Raw genomic sequence first — 27,618 nt, forward strand, 5'->3', positions numbered from 1 at the left:
TTTAATATAAACTTAACATTTTCATGATGATATGAAGTCACAATTGAGAGAATCAAACATTATAGAATATACTTCTGAGGGGCTATAGCAGTATTAGCTCCAGTGTGTAACATGTTTTGAGTTATTTTATCTATTTTAAAAATATTTTTTGCCTTTCCCTTTCAGGTTATGAGTGATCCCTAGCAATAATTACTTTTTATTTTGCTTTGTTTACTTTGTTGCTTCCAACTTGCAGAAGATTGAAAAATTAGATGGCTAAACATATAAGAATGGTGCTTTAAGTCAGGGTAAATAAACTCATTAAAAGAATCTATCTTAGGGCAGCTAGGTGGCACAGTAGATAGAACACAGGCCCTGGAGTCAGGAGTATCTGAGTTCAAATCCAGCCTCAGACACTTAATAATTACCTAGTTGGGGCAGCTAGGTGGCATAGTAGATAAAGCACTGGCCTTGGAGTCAGGAGTACCTGGGTTCAAATCCCGTCTCAGACACTTAATAATTACCTAGCTGTGTGGCCTTGGGCAAGCCACTTAACCCCATTTGCCTTGCAAAAAACCTAAAAAATAAAAAAAATAAAAAAAAATAACCTAGTTGTCTGATCTTGGGCAAGTCATTTAACCACATTCCCCCGCAAAAAAAAAAAACCCAAACCCCCACCTATTTTGTAAGTACCAACTTCAGTTAATAGATTCTGCAAGTTTTAACTGCCCAGGGCAATGAAGAGAAGGTGATCTCTATGACTGCAGAAAGATAAGAGCTTACAGGGGAGTGGGTGAGGAGGATGGGGAAAGATTAAAAAGTCCTTACTTTAGAGATGGGAGGCAGTTCTACCTATGAATGCTCTTATGGGTAAAGAGAGATGAAGGCCCCCTACACTGAATAAGGCATAGGAGATTAAGAGCCTGAAAAGTCCTGGGAGCAAGGAGGGAAAAGAGTCTGAACCCCTTAAGGGAATATAACTGAAAGAGTGGGAAAGCATGGCCAAAGGGAGGATATTTCTAAACAAATGTCGAAGAAAAAAAAAAAGGTCAACAAGAGAGTATAGATCAGCAAGAGATGCCCTACCATGGGACAGTGTCCTCTCTGGCACCTGCAATAAATGACACTGTTCTAAGAGTGAGGCACAATAGAAAAGCAGAATGCATGGGGTAAGCCTGTGGAAGAGAGCACCTAGGAAACAGAACCTAGAATGGATACTTTTGAAGCTTTCATTGTATGAAGGATATAGAGAAAAGGGAGAAAGAGATAGGTCAAGTATTGGGTCATGAATCAAAGCATGAGGATCTAAACAGAATGAAGACTAATAATGAGAGTGAAAGAAATCATTTTTCAAAAGGGGTGCAAAAAATGAAATAAAAAAAAAACAAAAACTGGGGCAGCTAAGTGGTGCAGTGATAGAACACAGGCCATGGAATCAGGAGTACTTGAGTTCAAATCCAGCCTCAAACACTTAATAAAATATTCAAGTAAAACAATTGAAGGAAATAATATTGTGCTTACATCAAAAGAAAAATCATAACAACTCTCTTCCACTTTTAGCGATAGAGAAAAATATAAACCTCTTATAACTTTAAATATGACTGAATTGAATACTCTAATGACACACAAAAAAAGTGATACACTGGATAAGAAAAATCTCCAATCTGTTGCTTACAAGAAAAACAGTTAAATATCATTGAATGTGCAAAAAATTATTATGCATCAAGTAAATCCCAAAAAAGCAGGATTTAACAACATGCTTTCAGACAATGCAAAAATACACCTACAAAAAATAAGGGATAAACTAGGAAACTATTATAGGCTGACAACAATGTATGTTAGTAATGGGTAAGTAAAGGGAGATACATATTTCTTTGTACTACATGGAATTTTTACAAAAACTGACCAAGTTCTACGGTACAAAGATATGCAAATAAATTTAAGAAGGCAGATATATCTATTACATCCTTTAAAAACCATAAAGCAGGGGCAGCTAGGTGGCATAGTGGATAAAGCACCGGCCCTGGAGTCAGGAGTACCTGAGTTCAAATCGGCCTCAGACGCTTAATAATTACCTAGCTGTGTGGCCTTGGGCAAGCCACTTAACCCTGTTTGCCTTGCAAAAAAAAAAAAAAACCTAAAAAAACCCCCCATAAAGCCTCAAAAAATACAAACTGGTTCAGGGACCACAAACAAAAGATATAGACTCAAATAGAGATTTTTTTTTTTTAGGTTTTTGCAAGGCAAATGGGGTTAAGTGGCTTGCCCAAGACCACACAGCAAGGTCTGAGGCGGATTTGAACTCAGGTACTCCTGACTCCAGGGCCTGTGTTCTATCCACTGCATCACCTAGCGGCCCCGAAAATTCATATCTTAATAAAATAGGAAAAGAGAAGATTAATGAAATAAATGTACATTTTTAAAAAGTTAAAGAATCAAAAAATTAATGAACTAAAATAAGCACAAAAATAATATATTAAAAATGAATAGTGGAAATAGATAAGTTGAAAACAACAAAAAAAAGAAATGATAAGTAAAACTAAAAAATGTTTTTAAAAAACTAATAAAATTGATAAGCTTTTGGCTGACCTGATTAAAAAGCAAAGAGCAGAAAATCTAATCAACAAATTAACAAATGAAGGAGGTGAAATCTTAAACTAGGATAAAAACAATCAGAGCTTATTATGCATTGTTATATTTCAAAAACAAGCAAACAAACCTGAGAACACAAAAGGAATAGTTAAGTATCTAAGGAACTACAAAAATGAGAGTAGGAGACAAACCCCTGGACCTGATAAACTCAGGAGAATTCTTATCAAAGTCTTCTTTTAAAAAAAATTTTTTTAATTTAAATTCAAAATTCTCTTCCTCCTTCCAGTCCCTTCCAGTCCCATCCCTCCCCTCCCCATTGAGAAGGTAATAAACTCATTATACATGTGAAGTAATGCTAAATTTATTTCCTTAATATAGCCTCCAAAAAAACCCAAGAAAAATTAATAAAGTATGAAAAATATGCTTCCAACTGCACTCAAGAGTTCATAATTCTTCTCTCTTGAAAGTGAGTAGCATTTTTCATCATAAATTTCTTAAAATTCAAAAAAAAATTCTTAAAATTCTAGATCATTGTATTGATCAGAGTAGCTAAATCTTTCACAGTTAACTATCATTACAATAGTATTGTTATGGTGTACAATGCTGTTCTGGCTCTGCTCACTTCACTTTGTATCAGAAGTTCATACCAATCTCAGTTTTTCTGAAACTATCAGTTTCATAATTTCTTATAGCACAACAGTATTCTATGTCAATTATTTAAAACAACTTTTGGGATGTGGAACCTAGTAATAGTATTGCAGGGTCAAAAGAATTTTTTAAGTTCTTTGAGCCAAATCACAAATTGTTTTCCAGAATGGTTCTATCAGTTTACTATTCCATCAGCAATTCATTAATTAACCTATTTTCCCCACCTCTTCTCCAGCATTTGTCATTTTCTCGTTTTTTTTCTTGTTAGCCAACCTGATATGTGTTCTATCAAAATTTTTAAAATTATTTGTACCCATATTTCACAATTTATTTTCAAAAACCGAAAAAGAATCCTTCCATGCTGTAAAAAAACAATAAATATGATGAATACAGAGAAGCATGGGTATATGTGAACTGATGCAGAGTAAGATAAGCAGAGTCAAGAATACAATAAACACAGTAACTACAACACCAAAAAATCAAAAGTAAATGTGAAAAATTATAAAGATCAAGTGGGAATCAAGTAAAGAGACATTTCCCAAACTATCCCTCTATGATGGTGGGAGGTCCATCATTTTTCCACTTTATACATGCTTTCAAACTTTCTCAATATACTGAGATTGTTTTCTTCAAAAGAAAAAAAAACCCTATTTGTCTCATGGGATGCCTCTTGAGAATGTGTAGGATGAGATACATGAGATCCTTTGGTGATTTAAGGAAGAGAAAACAGCAATAAAAATATTTTTTTAAAAATTGTGGCTTAAAAGCTCTGTTACAGTTATCTCCATCATAATACATTAAGATCATACAAGATTTTAACAACAGAAATAATTTTTCAATAAATGATAATAAACCTCAAGTAAGATACTATGGCGATGTATACTGCAAAGTATAGTCATTTTGTATTTGTTCTTATACATAGTGAGGTCCTCCCCATACTTCTGTTTCTGGATCATATTCTATTGATTATATCAAGTCAAATCACAAAGTATAACAGAGTTACCTGGAAGAGAGATATCAAAGGAGCTTGGCATGTCCTTCATATAGAAAAAACCAAAGGTATGAGGAATGTCTATTACCTCAGATTTCAGTTTGCAATTATATTGACACTACAGAATTTGTACTGCTATATTTATGGACAAGATGGAAGGACAACAGAGCTAAAGAGGAGTAAGAAAACAGATTGATTTTCTTTTGTGAACTGCAAAGTTCTCTTACCTGCTTCATTTCCCAAAAGTCCATATTTTTAAAGATTAACATTTTACTGGTATCATTCAAATTCCTCTTCCACCAGAAACTAGTAATTCATTATAATGATTTTCCTCTTTCTACCTCATACCTCCTTCATCAATTTCTTGTCATACAACATTTAGTTGAGCTCTTGATAAGCCTTACTAAATGCTTGCTAAATGACTAAAAACTAGGCCTTTACAGTCAAAACTCTGAAGACAATGGAAGGGGATGGAAGACAGGGAGGCCTAGACTCACCTTAAGTCAAACTGCCCCTATGACACTCATTCTCCCTCAATAACATTCTCAGTAGTGTTTTATTGATACATAATATATTTAAGATAGTTGCCCTAAGTGTGTAATCTACTTTTATTACAAGTTGAAAGATATACAAGAATAGAAATTATATACTGGAAGAGTAGACAGAGTTCAACTCTGTCTCACTTTGAAAATATCCCTGAGTTTTAAGTACCCCTCTTTGATGACCTAATCCTACACCAATTCATCTAAATCCAAGGTCCCCTTTAACCCAGTTTAGCAAAAGTCTTCATTCTCTTTATCCATTCTTCTTTACATTCTCTTCCTGCACCACCTAGGCCATTCAAAAGAGAAGTAGTGCTATTGATCCCTGACATCTCCAATTCCCATTTCAGAGAAAATGATATCTGAAGGCTGGCTTTCCTGAATCTCTAAGCAACTCTAGCCAATCTTCAGATAGTAGAGAATTCTCTTACTCATAATTTTCTAACTTCTATCAATTTATCCAGTTTTATCTACTCCTGGTTGCTTACTTTTCCAATATGAATTAGCACATAGCAATAGAGCTATTTCATACAGATATAATAAAAAATAACATTTTGTCTCTCCCTCAAAAGCATAGAAGCAAGATCTTTTCACCATAGCCATGTTAGTTTTTTACCTCCAAATATCCTAGGAGATCTTTTGGTTTAGTGAACTTACTTAATGTATGCATCAGAAGACCATTGCCATCCTGAGATCTGTTATGCATGGTCTCCATATCAGGAATCCACTGTTGTGGTTCAGCAGATGAAGTTTGTTGGCCTGGTGCATGTTTTACTGAGTTGGAATGAGAGAGTTTGCACTCTTCATCTTCGGATTCACTAGAACTATCTTCACTACTTGAAGATGAAGAACTTTGGGATTCTGAAGAGCTATCAGAACTAGTCATCTGGTCCATTATACTGGCTTCTGCCTTCAGTTCTGAAAATAAAATAAAAATTGATCAACAAATTGAGAGTTAGCTATGAAATTAATGACGAAACATGAACAGGACATAAGATATTATATAAAAGACATTCTTAATACTGATTAGATTATCAAAATTATAAACTAATATGGGCCATGAGTCATACAGAAATAAATCTATATTCCTCAGAGCATAAATGTGTGCTTAAATTGTTAATTCATCTTATAGAAAATATAATGATCTGAAAAACAGATTACCCATTAAGAAGGCAAACAACATGAAACCCCATATATATATATATATATATTATATATATATATATATATGAAATCATGCAAAATATATTTCCATAGTAGCCATGTTGCAGGAAAAAAAAAGACAAGAAAAATAAAATTCAAAAACCCTTTTAGTCTATACTCTGATTCAGCAGTTTTCTCTCTGGAAGTAGAGAACATTAGTCATTATAAGTCCTTTGGAATTATCATGGATCATTGCATTAATCAAGGTAATTAAGTCTCTCACAATTGATTAACATTACAATATTGTTATTAAGTGTACAAGGTGCATCTAGTTCTGCTGCATTTACTTTTGGATTGGTTGATGCAAGTCTTCCCGGGTTTTTTTTTTCCTGAATCTATGTCCTTTATTATTTCTTATAGCATAAAAGTATTTCATCACAATCATATAAGACCAGCCACTTCCCAGTGGATGGGGATCAACAGGGGATATATTTTGTCTTAGTTACTTTAAATGTTATGTTTAAATGTTCTTTAAATGTTATGTTTAACTCTAAAAACTAAAACTTGAGAACAATGACAATCTTTCATTTCCTTTTGCCCTTCAAAAAAAACCCTAGGATACTATTTTATGAGTCTAGCAGACATCAAACACCCATAAAATATTAGTGCAGGAAGAGATTTTGGAGATCACCCAATATAGTAGAATATATTTGTTTGTTTGTTTTTTTTACTTATAGGAAATGAACCCTGGGAGTAATGAAGCACTTATACAAGGTCAGAAAGCTAGATCATGAAAGAGGAAGAACAAATCTAAGTTGAAGGCTCTTTGCACTAGGCCATTTTGCCCCAAGAATACTTCTTAATCATATCCCTAAAAAATATGCTAAAAAATCACACAAATCCCCTTCCCTCACTAGAACTCCCTGTCTTATGCCAGATAGATACTGCCTTGGCAATGACTGAAGCAGAGAATAGTTCAGTCAAAACTACAGGATAACAAAAAGAATTAATAGCAAACTCCTGATGGGGAAAAAAATGAAACTAAAACTGAAGGGACATTCAGTGACATTTTGTGGTTATAATCCCAGAGAAAACAAACTAAAGACTCACTTAAGTTCTTTTGTTTATCACAACTATAAGTTCCCTGTGAATGTGTATTTGGGAAGTCATTAAAATGAAATAGAATGAGGGGTAGCTATGTGGCTCAGTGGATAGAGTATGGGCCCTGGAGTCAGGAGTACCTGAGTTCAAATCCGGCCTCAGACACTTAATAATTACCTAGCTGTGTGGCCTTGGGCAAGCCACTTAACCTCATTGCCTTGCAAAAAAAAAAAAGAAAGAAATAGAATGAGTAAGGAGAGAAATATATCCCAATAAAATTATAAAATCAGATAGGTATAAAATTGAAATAATAACAATGGTAGAAATGGTACTTTATGATTTTCTCAGAAAAAAATTATTTGGAAAAAGGCTTGGGATAATATTTTTTGACTTTAGATGGTTCTCTCCCCATGTACAGAGCATATATATATTTATATATATATATATTTTAGGTTTTTGCAAGGCAAGTGGGTACCTACAGGTACAAAAATATTCATAGCAGCTTTTTGTGATGGCAAAGAATTAGAAATGTGGAGAAAGAATTAGAAATGTGGCCTATCATTTGGAGAATGAACAACACGTAGCATATGATTGAGATGGAATACTATTGTGCTATAAGAAATGATGATTATGATGCTTTTGGAAACCCCTGAAAAGACTTTTATGAGTGCAAAGTGAGAAAAACCTGGAGAACACTGTGCCTAGTAACACAACATCTTACAGTGATTAACTGTGAATGATTTAGCTATTCTCAGCAATACAATGATCCAAGACAAATTCAAAGGACTTATGATGAAAAAGTTATCCACCTCCAGAGAAAGAATTGATGGCATCTGAATACAGTTTGAAATGATATTTTTCACTTTCTCTTTTTCATTTTTTGTCTATTTTCTTTAACAACATGACTAATATGGAAATATGTTTTATACTATTGCACATGTAAAACCTATATCAAATTGTTTACCATCTCAGGGAAGGGGAGAAAGAATTTAGAATTCAAAATTAAAAAAAAAACCAAATGTTAAAAATTGCATTTGATTGCAAAAAAGAGGGATTTATATTTCTAAGTAACAAAATTCTGATATTACAATCAAATGATCTTATAAGGAAGAAAAGAAAATCATTGCAGTTGAATAGGAAGCCCCTGAGGCCTCAAGGCCTTTCTAGTTGAAATCATTCCCAAGTAAAAAGCAAAGAAATCTGCTAAGATTTACTAGGTTGGGGGACTCAACTGTTTTCAATTTTAGTTGTCATATTTTAAGGATACAGATTAAAGAGACAGGAAAAATTTAGTTCATTATAAAAGAACAACTTTCTAATCTCTAATGATTAGAGGTTCTAATTTTGTCCTTCCCTATAAATATTCACAGAGAAATGATGACCAGGCAATCTAGACAATCTGGAAGGGACACTGGAAAAGGGATTCCTGCACTGGGTTTATATAAAAGGGCCTGATAAATCAGCCATAAATATATGATGACCCAACCACTCCATGTACAAAAAGAAACTTCTATTGCTCACTTTTTTTTAAAGAGGCCTTGCACTGGCCTTAGAGAAATCTAGCATCCTTAAATAAACCTAATGAAAAAAAGCAAATGTTAAGGGCCTCTATTATTATCCTTGAGCTCCAAATATGTCCAAAGACAAAACCTCATTGTTCTCTTTTAAAAATACAAAGAATCTATTAAAGAAAATCTTCAACAATGACAAGCAGGAACCAAAGCCTCAAGACAAGGAGGTGATCCAAAATAACTGATTTTTTTTTCTCCCCATTTTAGGTGGTGAACTGAAGGAATGAAAATGAAAGTAGAAACTCAGAAGGGAGCCTTACGGTTAGATGAAAGAGAATGCAAAGTGAACAGAGACAAGAAAACAACACACAATGACTACAACAGTATAAATGAAAAGAAAATGACAGACACACAAACAATAAGTGATTGCTGGAAAAAAATACAAAGGAGAAATATGACTCAAAAGAAGGCATTTGACAATACTTTCACCCATCCCCTTGCAGAGGGTCCACAACAGTGATACATTATACATATTTTGGGGCTTTTTTCCTCTTCCTTTTTTTCTTCTTTAAAAATACTATTTGCTATGTGAAATGGCTGTCTGGAAGAGAGAGAGAGAAACTATGGTGATGGAAAAAATAAAAGACGTCAATAAAAATTTATATTTCAAAAAAAAAAATACGAGGAGAAACATCCTTAATTCCTGAAGCAAAGTTAAGTTTATAGGACAGGGAAAATTAAAGCCAGAAGGTACCAGGGTGTAGAGGAGCAGTTTTTATCTTAGCTGGAAATTTCTCAGAAAGAAAATGGATTCATTCAACAACCTGAGAAATGGATAAAAGATTGGTTATCAGAGTCAGCTCTAAGAGTAATCTGCTAGGAATACAAGAGAGGATGTATTAATATCCTATAGACTAAAAAACAAATGCTCCCTTCACAGGTGTTTAGTTATAAGAGGAAAGGTGGATATCATTTTAGGATTTAATAATGTTCCCCAACTACCTTTTTTCTCAGGGTTTAAAATCCACCAGAAATTAAATATTTTAGAGGCTTAAAAAGATAATAACTCAAAACATTCTACAATGAAAATCAAAGGAAAATAATGAATGATTAGGATATAGGTATAGGTAGCTTGTGTTAATAAAGTTGAATTTGATTTTTCTCTTAAATTCCAATACTCAAACCCTTACAAGCTTCCAGGTTCTTTAGGATGAGGGATATATCAAACTAATCATTGGTTCTGATCAGCTTTGAAGAAACCAGTGTTGCATCCAATAGCTCAGGGCATCCTAAAAGGTTGGTTTTCATATATTGGTGTCATCACTGAAAGCAGTAACTCCAAATATTAAGAATGCATATATGAACATACTGCACAGAAGTATTCCTAAAAAATGGCTACATGCCAATTTTGGTAAAATATTTCCCATTAATTTCAAAATGTCAGAGGATAAGAAAGGAAGGAGAAAAAACTTCTTCCATTAAGTACACCTACTATTCATGGGTGAATTGAATCCAATACAAGTAGCATACCCCTTCTCTACAGATTGAGGAGAAAAATGGAGCCAAAGGATTCCTATAATCTTGTACTGATAAAAAGTAGCAGATTTCATGTCTCTGTGCTATCTTGGAAGAAGTATATAGAAACTGGTATTGGCAGAGCTCTGATATCTGAGATATTAAAATAGCATATGATTACTAAAATGCTTATGAGTAGGGGAGCATATATCGAGAAATTATTGTGGTATTTTTAAAAGGGCAAATACAAGTAATTAAATTGGGAAAAAATAGCATGCAATCATATCAGAAAAAACCTCAAAAGTATTCCATTATACAGAATTTTTATATTAAGACTCCTTAAAATTAAAGTAGGGAAGAATTTGGAATATTGATATACCAATTTAGTTAGAGGGAATCAAAGAATTTTTAAAAAGCTAGTCGTCTATTCCAAACTACCCAAAGTATTAATACTACTGTATTATGACTGATAGTATTCTCAACAAGGGTTTGTATATTGGTTTTAATAAATAAACATCCCAGGGTGGCTAGGTGGCGCAGTAGATAGAGCACCAGCCCTGGAGTCAGGAATGCCTAAGTTCAAATCTGAACTTAGACACTTAATAATTACCTAGCTGTGTGGCCTTGGGCAAGCCACTTAACCCCATTTGCCTTGCAAAATAAATAAACACCCATATACACATAATATGTATACACACATGTGGCATGTAGTCATTTACAGATATATGTATATAGGATCTTCCTAAAGTCCTTCTGAATTTTCATAAATTTAATCATTTTAGACTATATGATAGTACTTATGGCAGTTAAAGTAAATTTATTGAAATTTAGGACAATAATATAATGTTTTAAAAAAATAAATATTCTTATTGCAAAAGTATGGCAAACAATCAATGCTATCATAGATGAGATGGCAAACCACATCCTGTGATTATAAAAAGGGAAACCTACTTCAGACAATAGAAAAGTTGAATGTATCTTTCAATACTATTTACATATTGTTGATAGTACACTTATAAATTAATATAATTTAAAAGGCAAAGGTTTTAAAGTTCAAAAGTGGTATCATAACTAAATGAAGTCTTTGGATTAGAACAAGCTTGCAAACTTCTCATACCGAAAAATGTCAACAATTTAATACCACAACTAATGAAGGCAAAGAAAAAAGATCAGACTGTACAAATAATTTTGTTTGCTCAAATAAAATAATCCTTTTAAAAATGAACTTCATAAACTTTGCTACTTGTCCAAAGAGAATCAAAAAACAAACATTATATCATCGAGTTCTTTCCTTACAGAGATAAGAATTATATAAGCCATCAAAAAACACTTTGCTGAGTTGGAAAATTTGCTATATATAATTTATAATTAGACCTGAAACAAAGCAGTCTCTAAGGGTTACTCATTAAGATGTGAAAATTCTTCTTTTAATAACAATGTTTATTATGAAGATTATACCAGTCAACAAACATGTAGGTAGTTACTATATATAGAGTACTGTGTTATGCATTAAAAAAGAAATATAACATTTTGTTCAATTTCCATTCGTCATAGAGGTTACCAACTAGTATCATCTGAAGCAGAACCCTCCCCACCAAAACCATATTTCAAAAATAAAATAATCTTGTGTTGTAGTTCTTTAGGTTAGTACCTCATGGTTGATGCTATGATTTCAGATTAATTTAGGTGTGCTTTCATTATACATTCATTTTTCAGTTTTAAGTTGCTGCCTCACAATTTATCCATTTTTTCCTAGTTGTATGACTGATTTCTCTAGCCTCACTACAAAACCCAAAGGTGCTTATTTCTTATATTTTGGCTGAAGTATATAGTCCTGAATACATAACAGGCATTGAATATTTTTTGAATAATCTTAATTTCAGTGCTTTCCCTCTTTGAATTAATCTCTATTAATCCTACATATAACTTGCTTTGTGTATATATATACATATATATGTGTATATATATATACACATATATATGTATTTGCATATTGTCATCTCACTTAGCCTGTAAATTTAAATTAGATAGTCCCTTGGGGTAAGGGCTTTTGCCTTTTTTAGTAATCCCAGTGCTTAGCATAATGCTTGGCACGTAGCTGGCACTTATATTGTGATCAAACTACCTCTAAGATCATTCTGTGTCCAATGAGTCAAGTATAAGAATATAGGAAATCATATTCCACCCTCAAATACAGTGTCCACTTTGTGCATTTATATGTTTGTATTTATGCAATCATGTTATTACACATGTGAAAAAGAGAGTACCTTCTATGAATTTAAAAAGAATTTGCTTATCTTCCAATAGGCTGGTTTGATCTGTTTCACCAAGGGCTTTTCCCTGTCCAAACCTCAAGTTTAGAGCAAGCTGAAATGCCTACTAGGTGGAGGGCATTGAAAAAAGTGACATGCAATGGAAATAATTAAGGAAATAGTTTTTTAAAAAAACCCAAATACTTTTCAGCCTAACCCTCCTTGGGAACAGGGAGGTTCCTCATGGTCAACATTGGAAAATAGGAGGCAAAGAGAAAAAAAAAATTTTCCCATCCCTTCCAGCTGGCTCCCCTGATTTTGTCTAGATATTGCTTGGGAGAGGTAGAATTCAAACAACCAAACTTGTGAGTATTATTGTTTTTGTTGCCTTTGCTCTTGATAAATCAAAAATTCAGGATCCCCAGTGGAACTAAAAGGTCTGAATTCTGTTTGCCTTAACAACTCTGCATGGCCTGGAGACAAGAGAGGTTTGAGACTTTGATCCCTCATGCCAAATGAAAAGCATCATCATATCTGAGACCAGAAAGAAGTGGTTGCTAAATTCTTTAGGTTTGTTGCTAAGCCAACATCCTGGCACATCCCTGATGAAAAGTGAATGTTCTTCTGCTTCTGGCAATAGAACTGTTAATTCAGGAAGAGAGAGAGAAATGAAACATTCTATTGCTGATGGCTATGAAGAGGGCAACATTTGGAAAAATTTGTGCACTGCTTTGGTCTATTTGTTCTTGACTGAGACTATATCCTATTTATCCATTATTGCCCTCCTAGTGATTGACACCTTACTCATCCTCAGTCCTGAAGTTTCTTCAAATCAAGGGATATATATGTTCACCATTAGTTCTTGAAAAAAGGAAACTATGTTTCTTCACCTTTGTATACAATCACATATTCTCTTTCATACTAAGAAAACTGTGAGTTGGCACAACTATATTTACAACTAACATGATTCTATCATGGTTGAGGTGGGGGGGGGGGGAATAAGCCAGACCCTGCACAGAATTGGAATCAAATTAAAAATAAAAATCCTATAATCTTAAAAACAAAATTAAAATTTTTAATTGAAATATTCACAAACAAGATAATTATGCATTATGGGATTCAGTTTTACCTCTCTCAATATCATCCATAGGAGATTCTGGAGACATTTTTTCTTTTGGAGGAGAATGCTTCACATTGTTTGATGTTTTAACTGCATTTCTCATTTGTTGTTGCTGCTGTTCAAGTCGAGACTGAATTTTACTGCTTCCTTCAGCTCTGCAAGTATATGAAAGTTTCCCAAAAGGAAGACATTAACAATTCCAATGTAATACGACCTTTATTACATTATTATAATCAAACATTCCACTCTTCCTCAAAAGGTTCTGAAGACAGCATTCAAATATTAAAAATTATAAATAATTAAAATCATAAAAGCAAAAGGTAGGGGCAGCTAGGTGGCACAGTGGATAGAGCACCGGCCCTGGAGTAAAGAGTACCTGAGTTCAAATCTGGCCTCAGACACTTAATAATGACCTAGCTGTGTGGCCTTGGACAAGCCACTTAACCCCACTGCCTTGCCAAAAAAAAAAAAGTAAAAGGTAAAGAATGCTGTATGAAAATTCCTATTAAAATGAACTCCTTGATATGACTTCTGTCTCATCACATTCAACTTAAATCAACACAAACTATTGGAATGATGTAAAGACTAACAAATTGCCTTCTGTGGTGGGAGGGAAGCAAGATTAGGGGGAAATTGTAAAACGAAATAAATAAAACCTTTCTAAAATTAAAAAAAAATTAACTCCTTGAGTATTTGAGTTTCTAAAAGTCTAGGGAAGAAAGGGAAATACTAGACAGTGGGGGAGAACCTACCCCTAAAGGAATATGCATTTATTAAGTACCTACTACATACCAGCCCCATTTACAAATATTATCTCATTGGATCCTCTTAACAGCCCTGTGAGTTAAATATTATTATCATCCTCATTTTATGGTTGAGGACCGAGGTTAAATTATATGCCCAGAGTCCTACAGCTTTTGAAGTCAAAGTTGAGCTCAGATCTTTGTCCAATGAGACCATAGTTGTAAATGCTTATTAGCACATTGCTTAGCACAAAGGTGCTTTAAAATGGTTCTTTGGTTCCCCTTCCTTTTCCTGCTTCCTGACTCCATCATCCTATTCACTAGACCACTGCACTACTGGCATCTCGTTACTGGAAAATGAATGGCCTTATGAACCTCAAAGGGTCAACACATTTGGCTGTGATAGTCAGTCTCCTAGCAGCTCCCTGGTATGATGGTGGTAGATGGCAGTGACTGCACTGGGAGCCAAGGACAAGCTACATGTTCTCAGGAAAGGTAGCTTTCAGACTAAAAGGAGCCCAGCAGAAAGCACTATCATGCCTCAGGGGAACTTCATCTGTGCCTTCCCTCTGATGATTATCTCCAATCCATCATTTATATGTCTTGGTTATATTGTTTTCATATTGTCTTATCCATTAGACCAAGAGCTCCTTGAGAGTGGGCAGTGTTTTTTTTTTTCCTTTTTACCAATACCCCACACAGTCCCTGGTACTTTGTAGGAACTTAATAAATGCTGGTGACTCCAGGAAGGGGAGAATAATAATTCTTGTAACCAGGAGCTGCATCCCATTGCCACATTGACCCTATAAGATTGAGGCCACTTTCCTCTAGATTCTGTGAATAAGCACTGTAAAGTGGAATGGCCAGAACTTGATTCTGGGAACTTAAAAATATTGGAAGTGTCACTGAAGGTCTAGAAATTGAAGAATATACCAGTGCTCTTGCAGAGGTCCCAAGGAAGCCACCTACTTAACACACCCCGGCAATGGACCAGCCAGGAATCTCAGCTGTTATGCCATACCAGAATTGGAACAAATCTGCCTGTCAGTTTTGTTGAATTTCCAAGTGAACTTGGTGAGAACAAATGCTTCACAAGAAACATGTTCAGTTTGAACTTAGTCTCTCTAGAAACCAAGATGAGATAGGGAAGCATGGCTCTGGTTCAAAAGGCTGCTATATCTGCTCAACAAATATCCCTTTATAAAGTCTAATTGATGTCAAGTGGTTAAATGATAATAGGTAAAAAAACTCTGGGGACTGATACTTGCACAAACACACTGCAATGGGGTCTTGAGCTGAGAGCTTTCTTTCAAACAGAAAACATCTCAACAGTACCCATAGGCTCTCACCCATAGGACCATGAGATCCCTGAGTTAAGAGACACCGCTGGCCATGATTTAGGACCTGGTTTGCTTATATGATGTCTGGAAATTCCTGGTCACATCTATTTATGATCTTTCTCCTCACTGAATGAAAGCTCTCAGAAATTAGAAACTGCTTATCTTTTGTCTTTGTATCTGCAGCCTTTGGCACAGTGTCTGACCCATAATAAGGCACACAAGATATTCTTTTTTATTGCTTGGAAAAAATGTATATCTTTTGTGTATCCACAAAATGGATGTTAGAAGATTTTTATGGGCTGATGAAAAAGTTAACTTTGACTCCTTCCTTTCCCCAAGTTTCACTGTAGTATTCTCCCAAATATATTCTTTCTTTTTTCATTTCTATAGCTAATACTCTAATATAGTCTTTTTTTTTTTCTTTTTCAGGTTTTTTTTGCAAGGCAATGGGGTTAAGTGGCTTGCCCAAGGCCACAAAGCTAGGTAATTATTAAGTGTCTGAGACTGGATTTGAACCCAGGTACTCCTGACTCCAGGGCCAGTGCTTTATCCACTGCGCCACCTAGCCACCCCTTAATATAGTCTTTCATAACCTGGTAGTTGGGAGTTCTGGATCTTAAGTTAGGAAGACCTAAATTCAAATCTAGCTTCTGACAATTAGTAGCTGTGTTATCCTGCAAATGGTTCATTTAACCTCCTTTTACCTAGCTTTCTCACCTGTAAAATGGGGACAATAATAAAAGTTATGTGCCAAGGCTACTGTGAGGACCAAATGAGATAATATTTATTTATGAGGCACTTAGCACAAAGTTCAGCTCAAGTGCTACTCCCTAATGGGGTCTTTCCTATTATGTCCCAGTCTCTCCCCTCCAAAACAGTAATCTTTTTACTATTTACCTGGCATGTATATTTACTTCTGTATCTATATGCTATTTTCTGAATTGAATATAGCAAGTACTATATAAATGTTAACTATTAAGTGTTATTGTGACTTCATAACTGCCATACTAACCTTATGCAGTTTCCATTGTTTGATGATTCATTTCTAGCATACTGCTTTGATTGCTCTTCTCACAAAAATCAATAGCCCTAACTCAAGCTGCATAATAATTTTAGAGCTGAAAGGAAATTAGATACCAACTAGAGAGCAAGTTCCTCATTTTACAGATAAGGAAACAGGGCAACAGAGGTTAAGCAATTTGTCCAAAGCTACACAGATATTAAGTGGCGGTGTTTTCAACCTAGGGCCTCTGGGGTCAAATTCAGTACTCTTTCTATTGCACCATGCTCCTCACTACCTTTGGGATCAAATCCAAACTCCTTAGAGTAATATTTATCCCAAAGGAAAAAAATAGAGTAGAAAGATTTTGGAGAAATCACTCTTCTCTACCCCTTGTATATCATCTGTTGCCTACCCTTTTTCTCCACTCACCTATCCCCCAGCCTAATTCATGTCTTCATTATCTCTTACTGGACTATTACAATGGTCTCCAAATTAGTCTCCTTGCCTCAAGTCACCGTACTCTCTAAAGTCTTCCATGTAGTTAACAAATGGATATTTGTAAAATATAGTTCTGTTCTATATACATCCCTGTTGATAGTTTCAAAAGATCTGAATTACTCCCAAGACAAAATATAAACTCCCTTTTCAGTCTCGCTGTAGCCTACCTTCTCAAACTTGTTATTCATTATTCTCCTTTCATTTCTCATTTGTTTTTTTTGCACAAACCATTCCCTATATCTGTAATTCATTCCTTCTTTAATTTTTTACTCCTTTGACTTTGCTTTTCTTAAAAACTGAGCTCAGATGCCACCTCCTACATATGATCTTTACTATCATGTCCCCAGTTATCAGTAACTCTCCAAAAAAATAAAATTTTATTTACTTTTGTATGTATATGTTGTTTCCCAAATTGAACTGAGAGCAGTACTAGTTGTTTTCATGTCACCAAAGTGGAGTATCTGGCATATAGTAGACATTTAAAAAATGTAAGTTGATTTAATCAACCTAATAAATGCTTATTGAATAAGCGTAAAAAATCCAAACTAGTCAAGAAATTCATGCATACATCACAGAATTTGGAGTTCTACTCAATCTCAGTTCAACTCCTGAAAAATAAAGATTAGAAGACTAAAGGTTGGATGAACTGTCAAAGGTTTTAAGATAAGTAACTATCAGATTTGGGATTCAAATCCTGTTCCTCTGACTCAGAATTCTTTCTAGCATACTATGAAGAATGTGACACTGAGAAGGTAAAGAAAAATGGCCATGGTTGTCTAGGAGAAAGGGGATCTAGATCTTTCTAGTGGAAGTAGTTTTCTATTTTCATAGCAGCTAAAGTTGTCAGTAATAAACATATTAATTTTTGGATAGAGATAGAAGATTGTGGTGTGTGGCAGCCTGGAAGCATATGAAAGTGGTTGGATATCAACCTGACATGACTAATAAAGCACTTCCTTGGAAAATGTCAAATCTATTGAGATTTGACAAACCAAGTGTGACAACTTCTAGAGTTAATGAAGAAATGATTGATTCTACATAAAGGAACCAGGAAAGCATCTCTAAATATTATGAAAGCTGATGAGAAAACAGAAGAACCTGGGGCTTAAGTAGTATTTTCATAATTACTAGTATTTGATTATAAAGATTTTATTAGTGGAAGACAAATTTGGGAAATGAAGAGTTGGCTAAAAAGATTATGTCAGGACCTGACTTTTTGGACAAGGAATTAATATAATAGACTTTATTCTGAGGATGGAGTCCATCTAATGAGAATAGAAAAGAAATGACCAAATGTACTTGCCAATAAGATGCTGGTCTAATGAACAGGGCTTTAAACTGAAAACAAACAAAACAAAATAAACACAAACAAAAACCAACTGCTCAGATATCAACTGTTAAGCTAGACATGGAGTTCTTAACCCCCCCCCCCTTTTTTATGTTATAAACTCCTTTGACAGTTGGTAAAGCCCTTCTCATAATAATGTTTTTAACTTTATAAAGGAAAACATAGGATTATAAAAAGAAACCAATTATTATTTAAATACTTACCAATATTAAATAGACTCCAAGTTAGGAACCTCTGCAATAAGAGTATTAGAAAGAAAAGAAAATTAGCAGAAGCTCAGGGATTCATAGGAGTTCAATAACCAGGGTGAGAGATAGAAACTATATTTGTGGCCTCATGTGGCTCTATGCCCAGAGGCATACCCTGGAGTATGGATATTCAGGTTCATCACAGCTACTGTGGAACTTACAGACTTTCACAAAAGAGAAAAGACAGGCTAGAAATACTATAAAAGCATAAATATTTATTATAAGAAATATCTTAATGCATACAAGAAAAGAGAGAAGTTGTCAATCATCTGAAGGGGTATGGATGTAACTGAGTCTTAGCCAATATGAGGAAGGATATGACTGGACCCAGAGTTGTTTATGATCTTTTAGACTATAGGAGGAGGACAAATGGGGTCAATGATGGTTAACAAAGTCAGGCTATACTAAAGCATTTATCACTTCTAATTTAATGTGGAGATACATGGGCTTCCTTCCGCCTGCCCAAAGTAGCTCCTCTGTGGGAAAAGGCCATGGTTTTTTTTTAGTGGTAAAAATATCTATAATAGGTATGTCTGATTGGCTTCTTACCTCTAAAATCACAGGCAGAGAGATGCCAAAGTGACAGAAAATGTCAACTCCTAGTAACAGAATCACAGAACTTGGAAGCTCTGTAGAACTAAAATAGAGACTGGGGGCGGAGCCAAGATGGCGACAAGAGGGATCAAGTCTTAGGAGCTCTCTGATAAAACTCATAAACTAAGGACTCTAACTAAACTTTCGAGAGACAGAACCCACAAAGGGACCCAGTAGCAGAAAGGCACTGCTCCCCGGGATCGGAGAGGCAGCCCACCAGAAGGGTGGCCCACCAGAGTCAAAGAACTTCAGCCTCCCGAGGCTGCCCCAGGGCGCTGGGAGTCTCAGCTCACAGCAGCAGGGGAGTCTCCTGAGCTGCACCCCGGGGAGCACCGGCACAAAGTGGGGGAACAGGGGGACCTCTGCCAGAGTGAGCCCAGCCCTCAGGGCACACAGCCAGCAGCTTGGTCTTTCAGCAGCCCAGATCCAGGAACAGAAGCAGGCGGAGCTGGTAAGCAGGAGCCCCCAGGGCATGAGCCCATTGAGCTGAGGGAGGGGAGTGAAGAGAGAGAGAGACTGCAGAGCTCTGTCCTCTGCCTCTGGAACAGGACTCTGGGGCTCTGACCACATTCAGATCCTGATCCCAGTCTAGGCCCCCCCACAGAACAGGGCCCCCCCACCTCGGCCCCGTGGCAGAGGGGGGCACATTCACAGACCAGGAGGGAGGACAGAGCCTCACACAGTGAGACCCTTGTGGGAGTGTCCCAAAAGCTCAGGAAGCACCCCAAAACTAGGCCCAGGCTGGGAAAATGAGCACGCAGAGAAATAAGAGGAACACCATTGAGAAATATTTTGCAAATGACCCCAAGAAGGATCAAAATACTCAGTCTGAAGATGAGGAAGCACAAGCTCCTGCATCTAAAGACTCCAAGAAAAACAGAAATTGGGCTCAGGCTATGACAGAGCTCAAAAAAGACTTTGAAAATCAAATGAGGGAGTTGGAAGAAAAACTAGGAGAACTAAAATAGAACTTCATTCCTCAGTGATGAAGGATTCCAGAAAAGGGGCTAAAGCAGGGATGCCAGACAAGGAGATGAGTAGATGAGTAGAGTCAGCTTATCACAGAATAAGTGCGTCTTCTTCCCCTTTCCCATCAAAAAAATATAACTAAGGCATTTTTTAGACTACCAAATGCATAAGAAAATAAACTAGAAATCTTAACGTAATGAAGTAAATATGATCTCATAAGTTGACTGATGCACCTTGTGACAGGATGGGGTGTGCCTTTAAGTAGTACAGAATAATAATGAGAGGATTTACCTAGTGAAAAATAAAGATATTAAACAAAAGGGACAGAGGAGTAGTAACTTCATATATCAAGATGACATATACTTGTATGGAAATGCACAAACCTGGGTGGGAAAAGCATTCAAGTGCAAAAAGGAGACACTAACATGATATTATGGTGAGAATATACCACACAGATGGACCAGTCAAATAGCAGAAACATTTTTTTTTTAGATTTTTGGAAGGCAGTGGGGTTAAGTGGCTTGCCCAAGGCCACACAGCTAGGTAATTATTAAGTGTCTGAGGCCGGATTTGAACTCAGGTACTCCTGACTCCAGGGCCGGTGCTCTATCCACTGCGCCACCTAGCCGCCCCTAGCAGAAACATTTGATAAGATTTTTATAAAGTCTTTTTACTAATTCTGTTTTAAAAATAACACAGTTTTTGTTTCCAATAATTCACCCCCTTACACATAATAGAACCTTCCCTTATGAACAAATGAGATATTTTGCCTACCTGAAAATATATGCCTCATTAGAAACCACCACCTCTGTGCCAAAAAGTATGCATTATGAAATATATATGTATATATTCATATTACACATAAGTGTGTTGGGTTTATATATTTATAAATACTTATATGTATACACACATATGTATAGATGGATAGATGAATGTAAAGGTCAAAAGGAGGATGGAGAAGGGATAAGATTATTGCTTGGTGTAGAATGAATGATAACAGAGAGAAAGTAGAAATATAAAATTCTATTTTGCTTCTGTATTCTCTCATGTAAAACAATCTTTAGAAAAAAGGATAAAAGATGGTTGCTAGATAAATAGGATAGATAAGATGTTAGATAAGATAAATTAGATGATGGTTAAAAGGACACCAAAGACCAAAAAAAAATTCTAAATGAAAGGGTTAAAAAATATATAGACACTATCAAAAATTGTATTAAAGAGATTTACAGGTGATATAATACATCAAGATAATGGGACAGTAATTGTGATTAACATCTACATAACAATTTAAAGTTGGTATGGAGCTAAAGAAATCTTAGAGGAAACTTTATGTGTCTAGATAGACAAGGGCTCAAAAATTAGAAAACTAAGCAATGTTCCAAAAAGAAACCTCAAAGAAGAAATCTCAAAAGTCAAATTGAGATGGCAAACAGAAATTTAACAAACACAATAAAGATTTTGGAAGGGAAAAGATTAATAGAGGGTAGAGCTAAGATAAGAGAATTGTAGGAAGCAGTGAGCTCTTTAAATATATCTAGAAAATATACCAAATGAAACAACAATAACTTGAAATGTTGATTGGTCTTTCTATTAAAGATGGCTCAAAGAATACTTCCATACTCTTCATCTAGGTAGGATGAAGGGTTTAGTTTAAGAATGGATGAAATAGACTTCCGGCCAAGATGGTGGAGAGAAAACAGGCACAGTTCTAAAGTCTCCTGATCTCTTCCCCATCTATCACATGAAACAAACCTCTTAAAAGAAATCCGAACCAGGAAACCAAGAAAGAAAAGCCAGGAGAGGAAAATCTAGCTCAGGATTTGTCTCCCGTAGCAGCCTTGGCTGAGTACTGGCAGGTGAGTCTGGGCTCCGAGGGAAGATCAGCCCGGGATCAGCCAGATTAACAGCTGAATTGGAACCGGGAGTCTGAAGGCCCAAGAGCTGGACCTGCTGGATCAGTGTTGGGGCTGTAAGAGGGGGGCTTGGGTCCGTGGGGAGGCAGAGGCGCTGGTGTTGGTGCTGTCCCCCTGGAGCTTGGGGAAGGGGCTGCGGGGAGAGCCCTGGTGCAGGAGAGCTGCGGATGCCATCCCTGGGCTACTCTGGTCTGAGAAACTCTGAGCCCACACCTCCACTGCACTGAGGCCTCCTCCAAAACAAACAATTGCAAAATACTTCTACCTCAGGCCCAGGTGTGTGAGCAGAAGAACCAGCCCAGCTGAGGAATGACCTCAGGCCAGGGTAAAGCCCACCATTGATTGAAGGCAAAAGAATTGAATAGCTCCAATTCCCTCCCTTCGGGCAAAGGGAGAAGGCCTCCCAACCAAGGTCACAGACACCCCAGAGAGGGCAACCAGCACCTCCTACTGGCCAGCCAGAGAAACTTCACTCAGTAAAGGCTTTAGAGATTCCAAGCCCAGGTGAACCAGCCCCACCCAACTCAAGGTCTTAGCATAAAGAAGAAGGGTCAGCAGAAAGGTGGATCCATAGAAAAATTCCTGGAAGGGAAAAACCCCAACCCAGAGAGACCCGGAACCTCTGAGGAGAAAACAATCTGGTCTCCAGCACAGAAAGACTTCCTTGAAGAAATAAGGAAGGAGTTTAAAAATCAACTGGAAAATTTGGGGGAGGCACTTAATACCTTGCAACAAGAAAACAAAACCTTAGAAAGTACAATTGGACAAACACAAAAGGAGAATAAATCAATTGGACAATTACAAAATGAGAATAATTCTCTCAGATCCTCAAATGAGCAAATGCAAAAAGAAATTAATTCTCTCAAAACCTCAATTGGTCAAATGGAAAGCTCTTTCAAAAATAGAACTGAACAACTGGAAAAGGTTAATGAAGGAAACTCCTCCCCCCAAAAAATAATGGAGTCTACAGAAACTAATGACTCCATGAGACAGCAAGAGTCAGTTAAACAAAATCAAAACATCGAAAAAATAGAAGCAAATGTGAAATACCTCATCAACAAAACCACTGACCTCGAGAATAGATTGAGGAGGGGCAACTTAAAATTATAGGACTTCCTGAAAACATTGAAGAGAAAAAAAGCCTGGACTTAATATTACAGGATCTAGTGATGTAAAACTGCCCTGACATCATGGAATCGGAGGGCAAATTAGTTATTGAAGAAGTACATCGATCCCCACCAGAAAAAGATCCTAAAATGAAAACACCAAGGAATGTTGTGGCCAAACTCCAGAACTATCAGATAAAAGAGAAAATCCTGCAAGCAGCCAGAAAGAAAAAATTTAAATATCAAGGAGCCACAGTAAAGATCACGCAGGACCTGGCTGCATCAACTTTAAGGGATCGAAGGGCCTGGAACAAGATATTTTGAAGAGCAAGGGAGCTTGGAATGCAGCCAAGAATCTACTTTCCTGCAAAGCTGAGCCTTCTCTTCCAGGGGAAAAAAATGGACATTTAACGAAATGGAAGAATTCCAAAAATTTCTGATGAAAAGACCAGAGTTAAACAGAAAATTTGGACATCAAACAGGAGGTTCAAGAGACACATGAAAAGGTAAAAAAAAGGGGGGGGCAGTAAAAGGGAAAAAAATGCAATCCAGTAAGCTGCAACTGGCTATATCCCAGCATGGGGGGGTAGGGAAGAGACTCTCATAAATCCTGAGAAATGTAACTCTAACAGAGAGAATATACCTAGCCAGAAATGATGGACACACATGACCTATCCATGAAACTGATATCTAATGGGATGTAACTGGCTTTAACTCCACTGGGGAGAAAGACTTTAATAACTCTCAGGAATTTTGACTCTATTCAACAGAATATACTGAACTAAAAGGGACAGACACTCAGAATTTTCTATGACTTAGATAGAATGATCTAAAAAAAATACACTACCTCCCTAAAAAGGGGGACAGGAAAGAGACAGGAGGAGGGAGGGGATTGAATGGGACAAATCTCATTACACTAAGAGGTACAGAAAACCTATGGTAATAAAGGGGAAGAAGGGAGCAGAGGAGAAACACCTGAATCTTCTCATCAGACTTGACTTACAGTCAACCTACACATACTCAGTTAACTTATAAAACATCTAACCTTTCAAGTATTAAAGGGGGAAAAGAGGAGGGGGGAACAGAGAAAGGGAAGGGGAGTGGGGGAAATAAGGGGAAATAACAAAAGGAAGGGAAGGGAAAAGGGAAAGGGGAAAGAAAGGGGAGGGTGTGATATAGGAGGGCAAACACACTGAAGGGGGTGGTATTCAAAAACAAAATACTGGGGAATATGGATAAAAGGGGGGAAGGGGGAAAAATACAAACAGAGGGAAGATTAGCACAGAGGGCAATAAAGAATTAGTAATCATAACCTTGAATGTGAATGGGATGAACTCTCCCTTAAAACATAAGCAAATAGCAGAGTAGATTAAAAACCAGAATCCTACAATATGCTGCTTACAAGAAACTCATTTGAAGCAGAGAGATACATATAGAATTAAGGTAAAAGGTTGGAGCAAAATATATTTTGCTTCAGCTGAAGTAAAAAAAGCAGGGGTAGCAATCCTTATCTCAGACAAAGCAGCAGCAAAAATAGATAGCGTTAAAAGAGATAAGGAAGGAAACTTTATCCTCCTAAAAGGTACCACAGACAATAAAGTTATTTCAATATTGAATATATATGCACCCAGTGGGACAGTACCCAAATTCTTAGAGGAGAAGCTGAAAGAATTACAGGAAGACATAGACAGCAAAACTCTTACTAGTAGGAGACCTCAACCTCCCACTATCAGATCTAGATAAATCAAATCATAAAACAAACAAGAAAGAAATTAGGGAGGTAAATAGATCGTTAGAAAAATTAGATATGGTAGACATATGGAGGAAAACGAATGGGGATAGAAAAGAATATACCTTTTTCTCTGCAGTACATGGAACTTATACAAAAATTGACCATGTACTAGGACATAAAAACCTAATGATCAACTGCAGAAAGGCAGAAATAGTGAATACATCTTTTTCAGATCACAATGCAATAAAAGTCATATGCAATACTGGGCCAAGGAGATATCGACCCAGAGAAAACTGGAAACTGAATAAGCTCATCTTAAAAAATGAGTGGACCAAAAAACAAATTATAGAATGAATAAAACATTTTATCCTAGATAATGATAATAATGAAACAACATACCAAAACCTATGGGATTCATTCAAAGCAACTCTCAGGGGATATATTATAGCTCTAAATGCTTATATGAATAAATTGAAGAAAGAGGAAATCAATGAACTAAACATGCAACTAAAAAAATTAGAGATAGAACAAATCAAAAATCCCCAATCAAATACCAAATTATAAATTTTAAAAATTAAAGGAGAAATTAATAAAATTGAAAGCAAAAAAAACTATTGAATTAATAAATAAAACCAAAAGTTGGTATCATGAAAAAACCAATAAAATTGATAAACCTCTCATCAATTTGATTAAAAAAAAGAAAGAAGAAAACCAAATTGCTAGCATTATAAATGAAAAAGGTGAACTCACCACCAATGAGGAGGAAACTAAAGTAATAATTCGAAATTATTTTGCCCAACTTTATGCCAATAAATTTGATAATCTAAGTGAAATGGATGAATATTTACAAAAATATAAGTTGCCCAGGTTAAATGAAGAAGAGATTAAATACCTGAACAACCCTATCTCAGAAAAAGAAATTCAACAAGCCATTATTGAACTTCCTAAAAAAAAAAAAATCTCCAGGGCCTGATGGATTCACAAGTGAATTCTACCAAACATTTAAGGAACAATTGGTTCCAATCCTATATAAACTCTTTGGAAAAACAGGGAAAGATGGAACTCTGCCTAACTCTTTCTATGAAACCAATATGGTACTGTTACCTAAACCAGGAAGTGTTAAAACATAGAAAGAAAATTATAGACCTATTTCCCTGATGAATATAGATGCAAAAATCCTAAATAAAATCTTAGCAAAATGACTACAACAAGTCATCACTAGGATAATACATTATGATCAAGTAGGATTTATTCCAGGAATGCAGGGTTGGTTCAATATTAAGAAAACTGTTAGTATACTCAATTATATCAATAACAAACCTATCAGAAATCATATGATCATATCAATAGATGCTGAAAAAGCTTCTGACAAAATACAGCATCCATTCCTATTAAAAACACTAGAGAGTGTAGGAATAAATGGACTGTTCCTTAAAATAATTAGCAGTATCTATCTGAAACCATCAACAAGCATTATACTCAATGGGGAGAGGCTAGAGGCATTCCCAATAAGATCGGGGGTTAAACAAGGATGCCCATTATCACCACTACTATTCAATATTGTATTAGAAATGTTAGCATCAGCAATTAGAGAAGAAAAAGAAATTGAAGGAATTAGAATTGGGAAGGAAGAGACAAAACTCTCACTATTCGCAGATGACATGATGGTCTACTTAGAGAATCCAAAGAAATCATCTAAAACACTACTGGAAACAATTAGCAATTTTAGCAAAGTTGCAGGTTATAAAATAAAAGCCCATAAATCCTCAACTTTCCTATATATGTCTAGCAAGAAACAGCAGGAAGAGCTAGAAAGAGAAATCCCATTCAAAGTAACCTCAGACAATGTAAAATACTTGGGAGTCTATTTGCCAAGGCAGACTCAGAATCTTTTTGAAAACAATTATAAAACACTTCTCACACAAATTAAATCAGATTTAAATAACTGGGCAAATATCAACAGCTCATGGATAGGGAGAGCTAATATAATAAAAATGACAATTCTACCAAAACTAAACTATCTGTTTAGTGCCCTACCAATCAAAATTCCAAAAAATTACTTTAATGAGTTAGAAAAAATTGTAAGTAAATTCATATGGAGAAATAAAAAGTCAAGAATTGCCAGGAGCTTAATGAAAAAAAATGCAAACGAAGGTGGCTTAGCACTAACCGATCTAAAATTATATTATAAAGCATCAGTCATCAAAATTGTTTGGTACTGGCTAAGAAATAGAGTGGTGGACCAGTGGAATAGACTAGGTGTAAAAGCAGAAGAAGATTATAGTAATCTGCTGTTTGATAAACCCAAAGAGTCTGGCCACTGGGATAAAAACTCCCTCCTTGATAAAAACTGCAGGGATAATTGGAAGTTAGTATGGAAGAAACTTAGATTAGACCAACACCTCACACCCTTTAGCAAGATAAGATCCAAATGGTTACAGGACATAGACATAAAAAACAATACTATAAGTAAATTAGAAGATCAAGGACTAGTCTACCTGTGAGATCTATGGAAAGGGGAACAGTTTATAACTAAGGAAGAGTTGGAGAACATCACTAAAAACCAATTAGATGATTTCGATTACATTAAATTAAAAAGCTTTTGCACAGATAAAACCAATGTAATCAAGATCAAAAGAAAATAGTAAATTGGGAAACAATCTTTACAATTAATGATTCTGACAAAGGACTCATTTCTAAAATATACAGAGAACTCAGTCATATTTTTAA

The 27,618-nt window shown here is 35.7% G+C and overlaps 1 protein-coding gene across 1 annotated transcript in view; it reads right to left on the reverse strand.

The window, feature by feature from the left end:
• The window catches only part of EAF2 (ELL associated factor 2), a 72,794-nt gene that overhangs the window by 20,349 nt on the left and 24,827 nt on the right, over window positions 1-27,618 (reverse strand). Inside the window, exons 4-5 of the mRNA XM_074214623.1 lie at window positions 13,404-13,549; window positions 5,410-5,670 (exon numbers count right to left, since the gene is read on the reverse strand). Of these exons, the coding sequence (XP_074070724.1) occupies window positions 5,410-5,670; window positions 13,404-13,549 (407 nt within the window). The remainder of the gene's footprint in view (window positions 1-5,409; window positions 5,671-13,403; window positions 13,550-27,618) is intronic.

Source organism: Macrotis lagotis, chromosome 1 (genome assembly GCF_037893015.1).
Source record: "Macrotis lagotis isolate mMagLag1 chromosome 1, bilby.v1.9.chrom.fasta, whole genome shotgun sequence".
Taxonomy (NCBI): domain Eukaryota; kingdom Metazoa; phylum Chordata; class Mammalia; order Peramelemorphia; family Peramelidae; genus Macrotis; species Macrotis lagotis.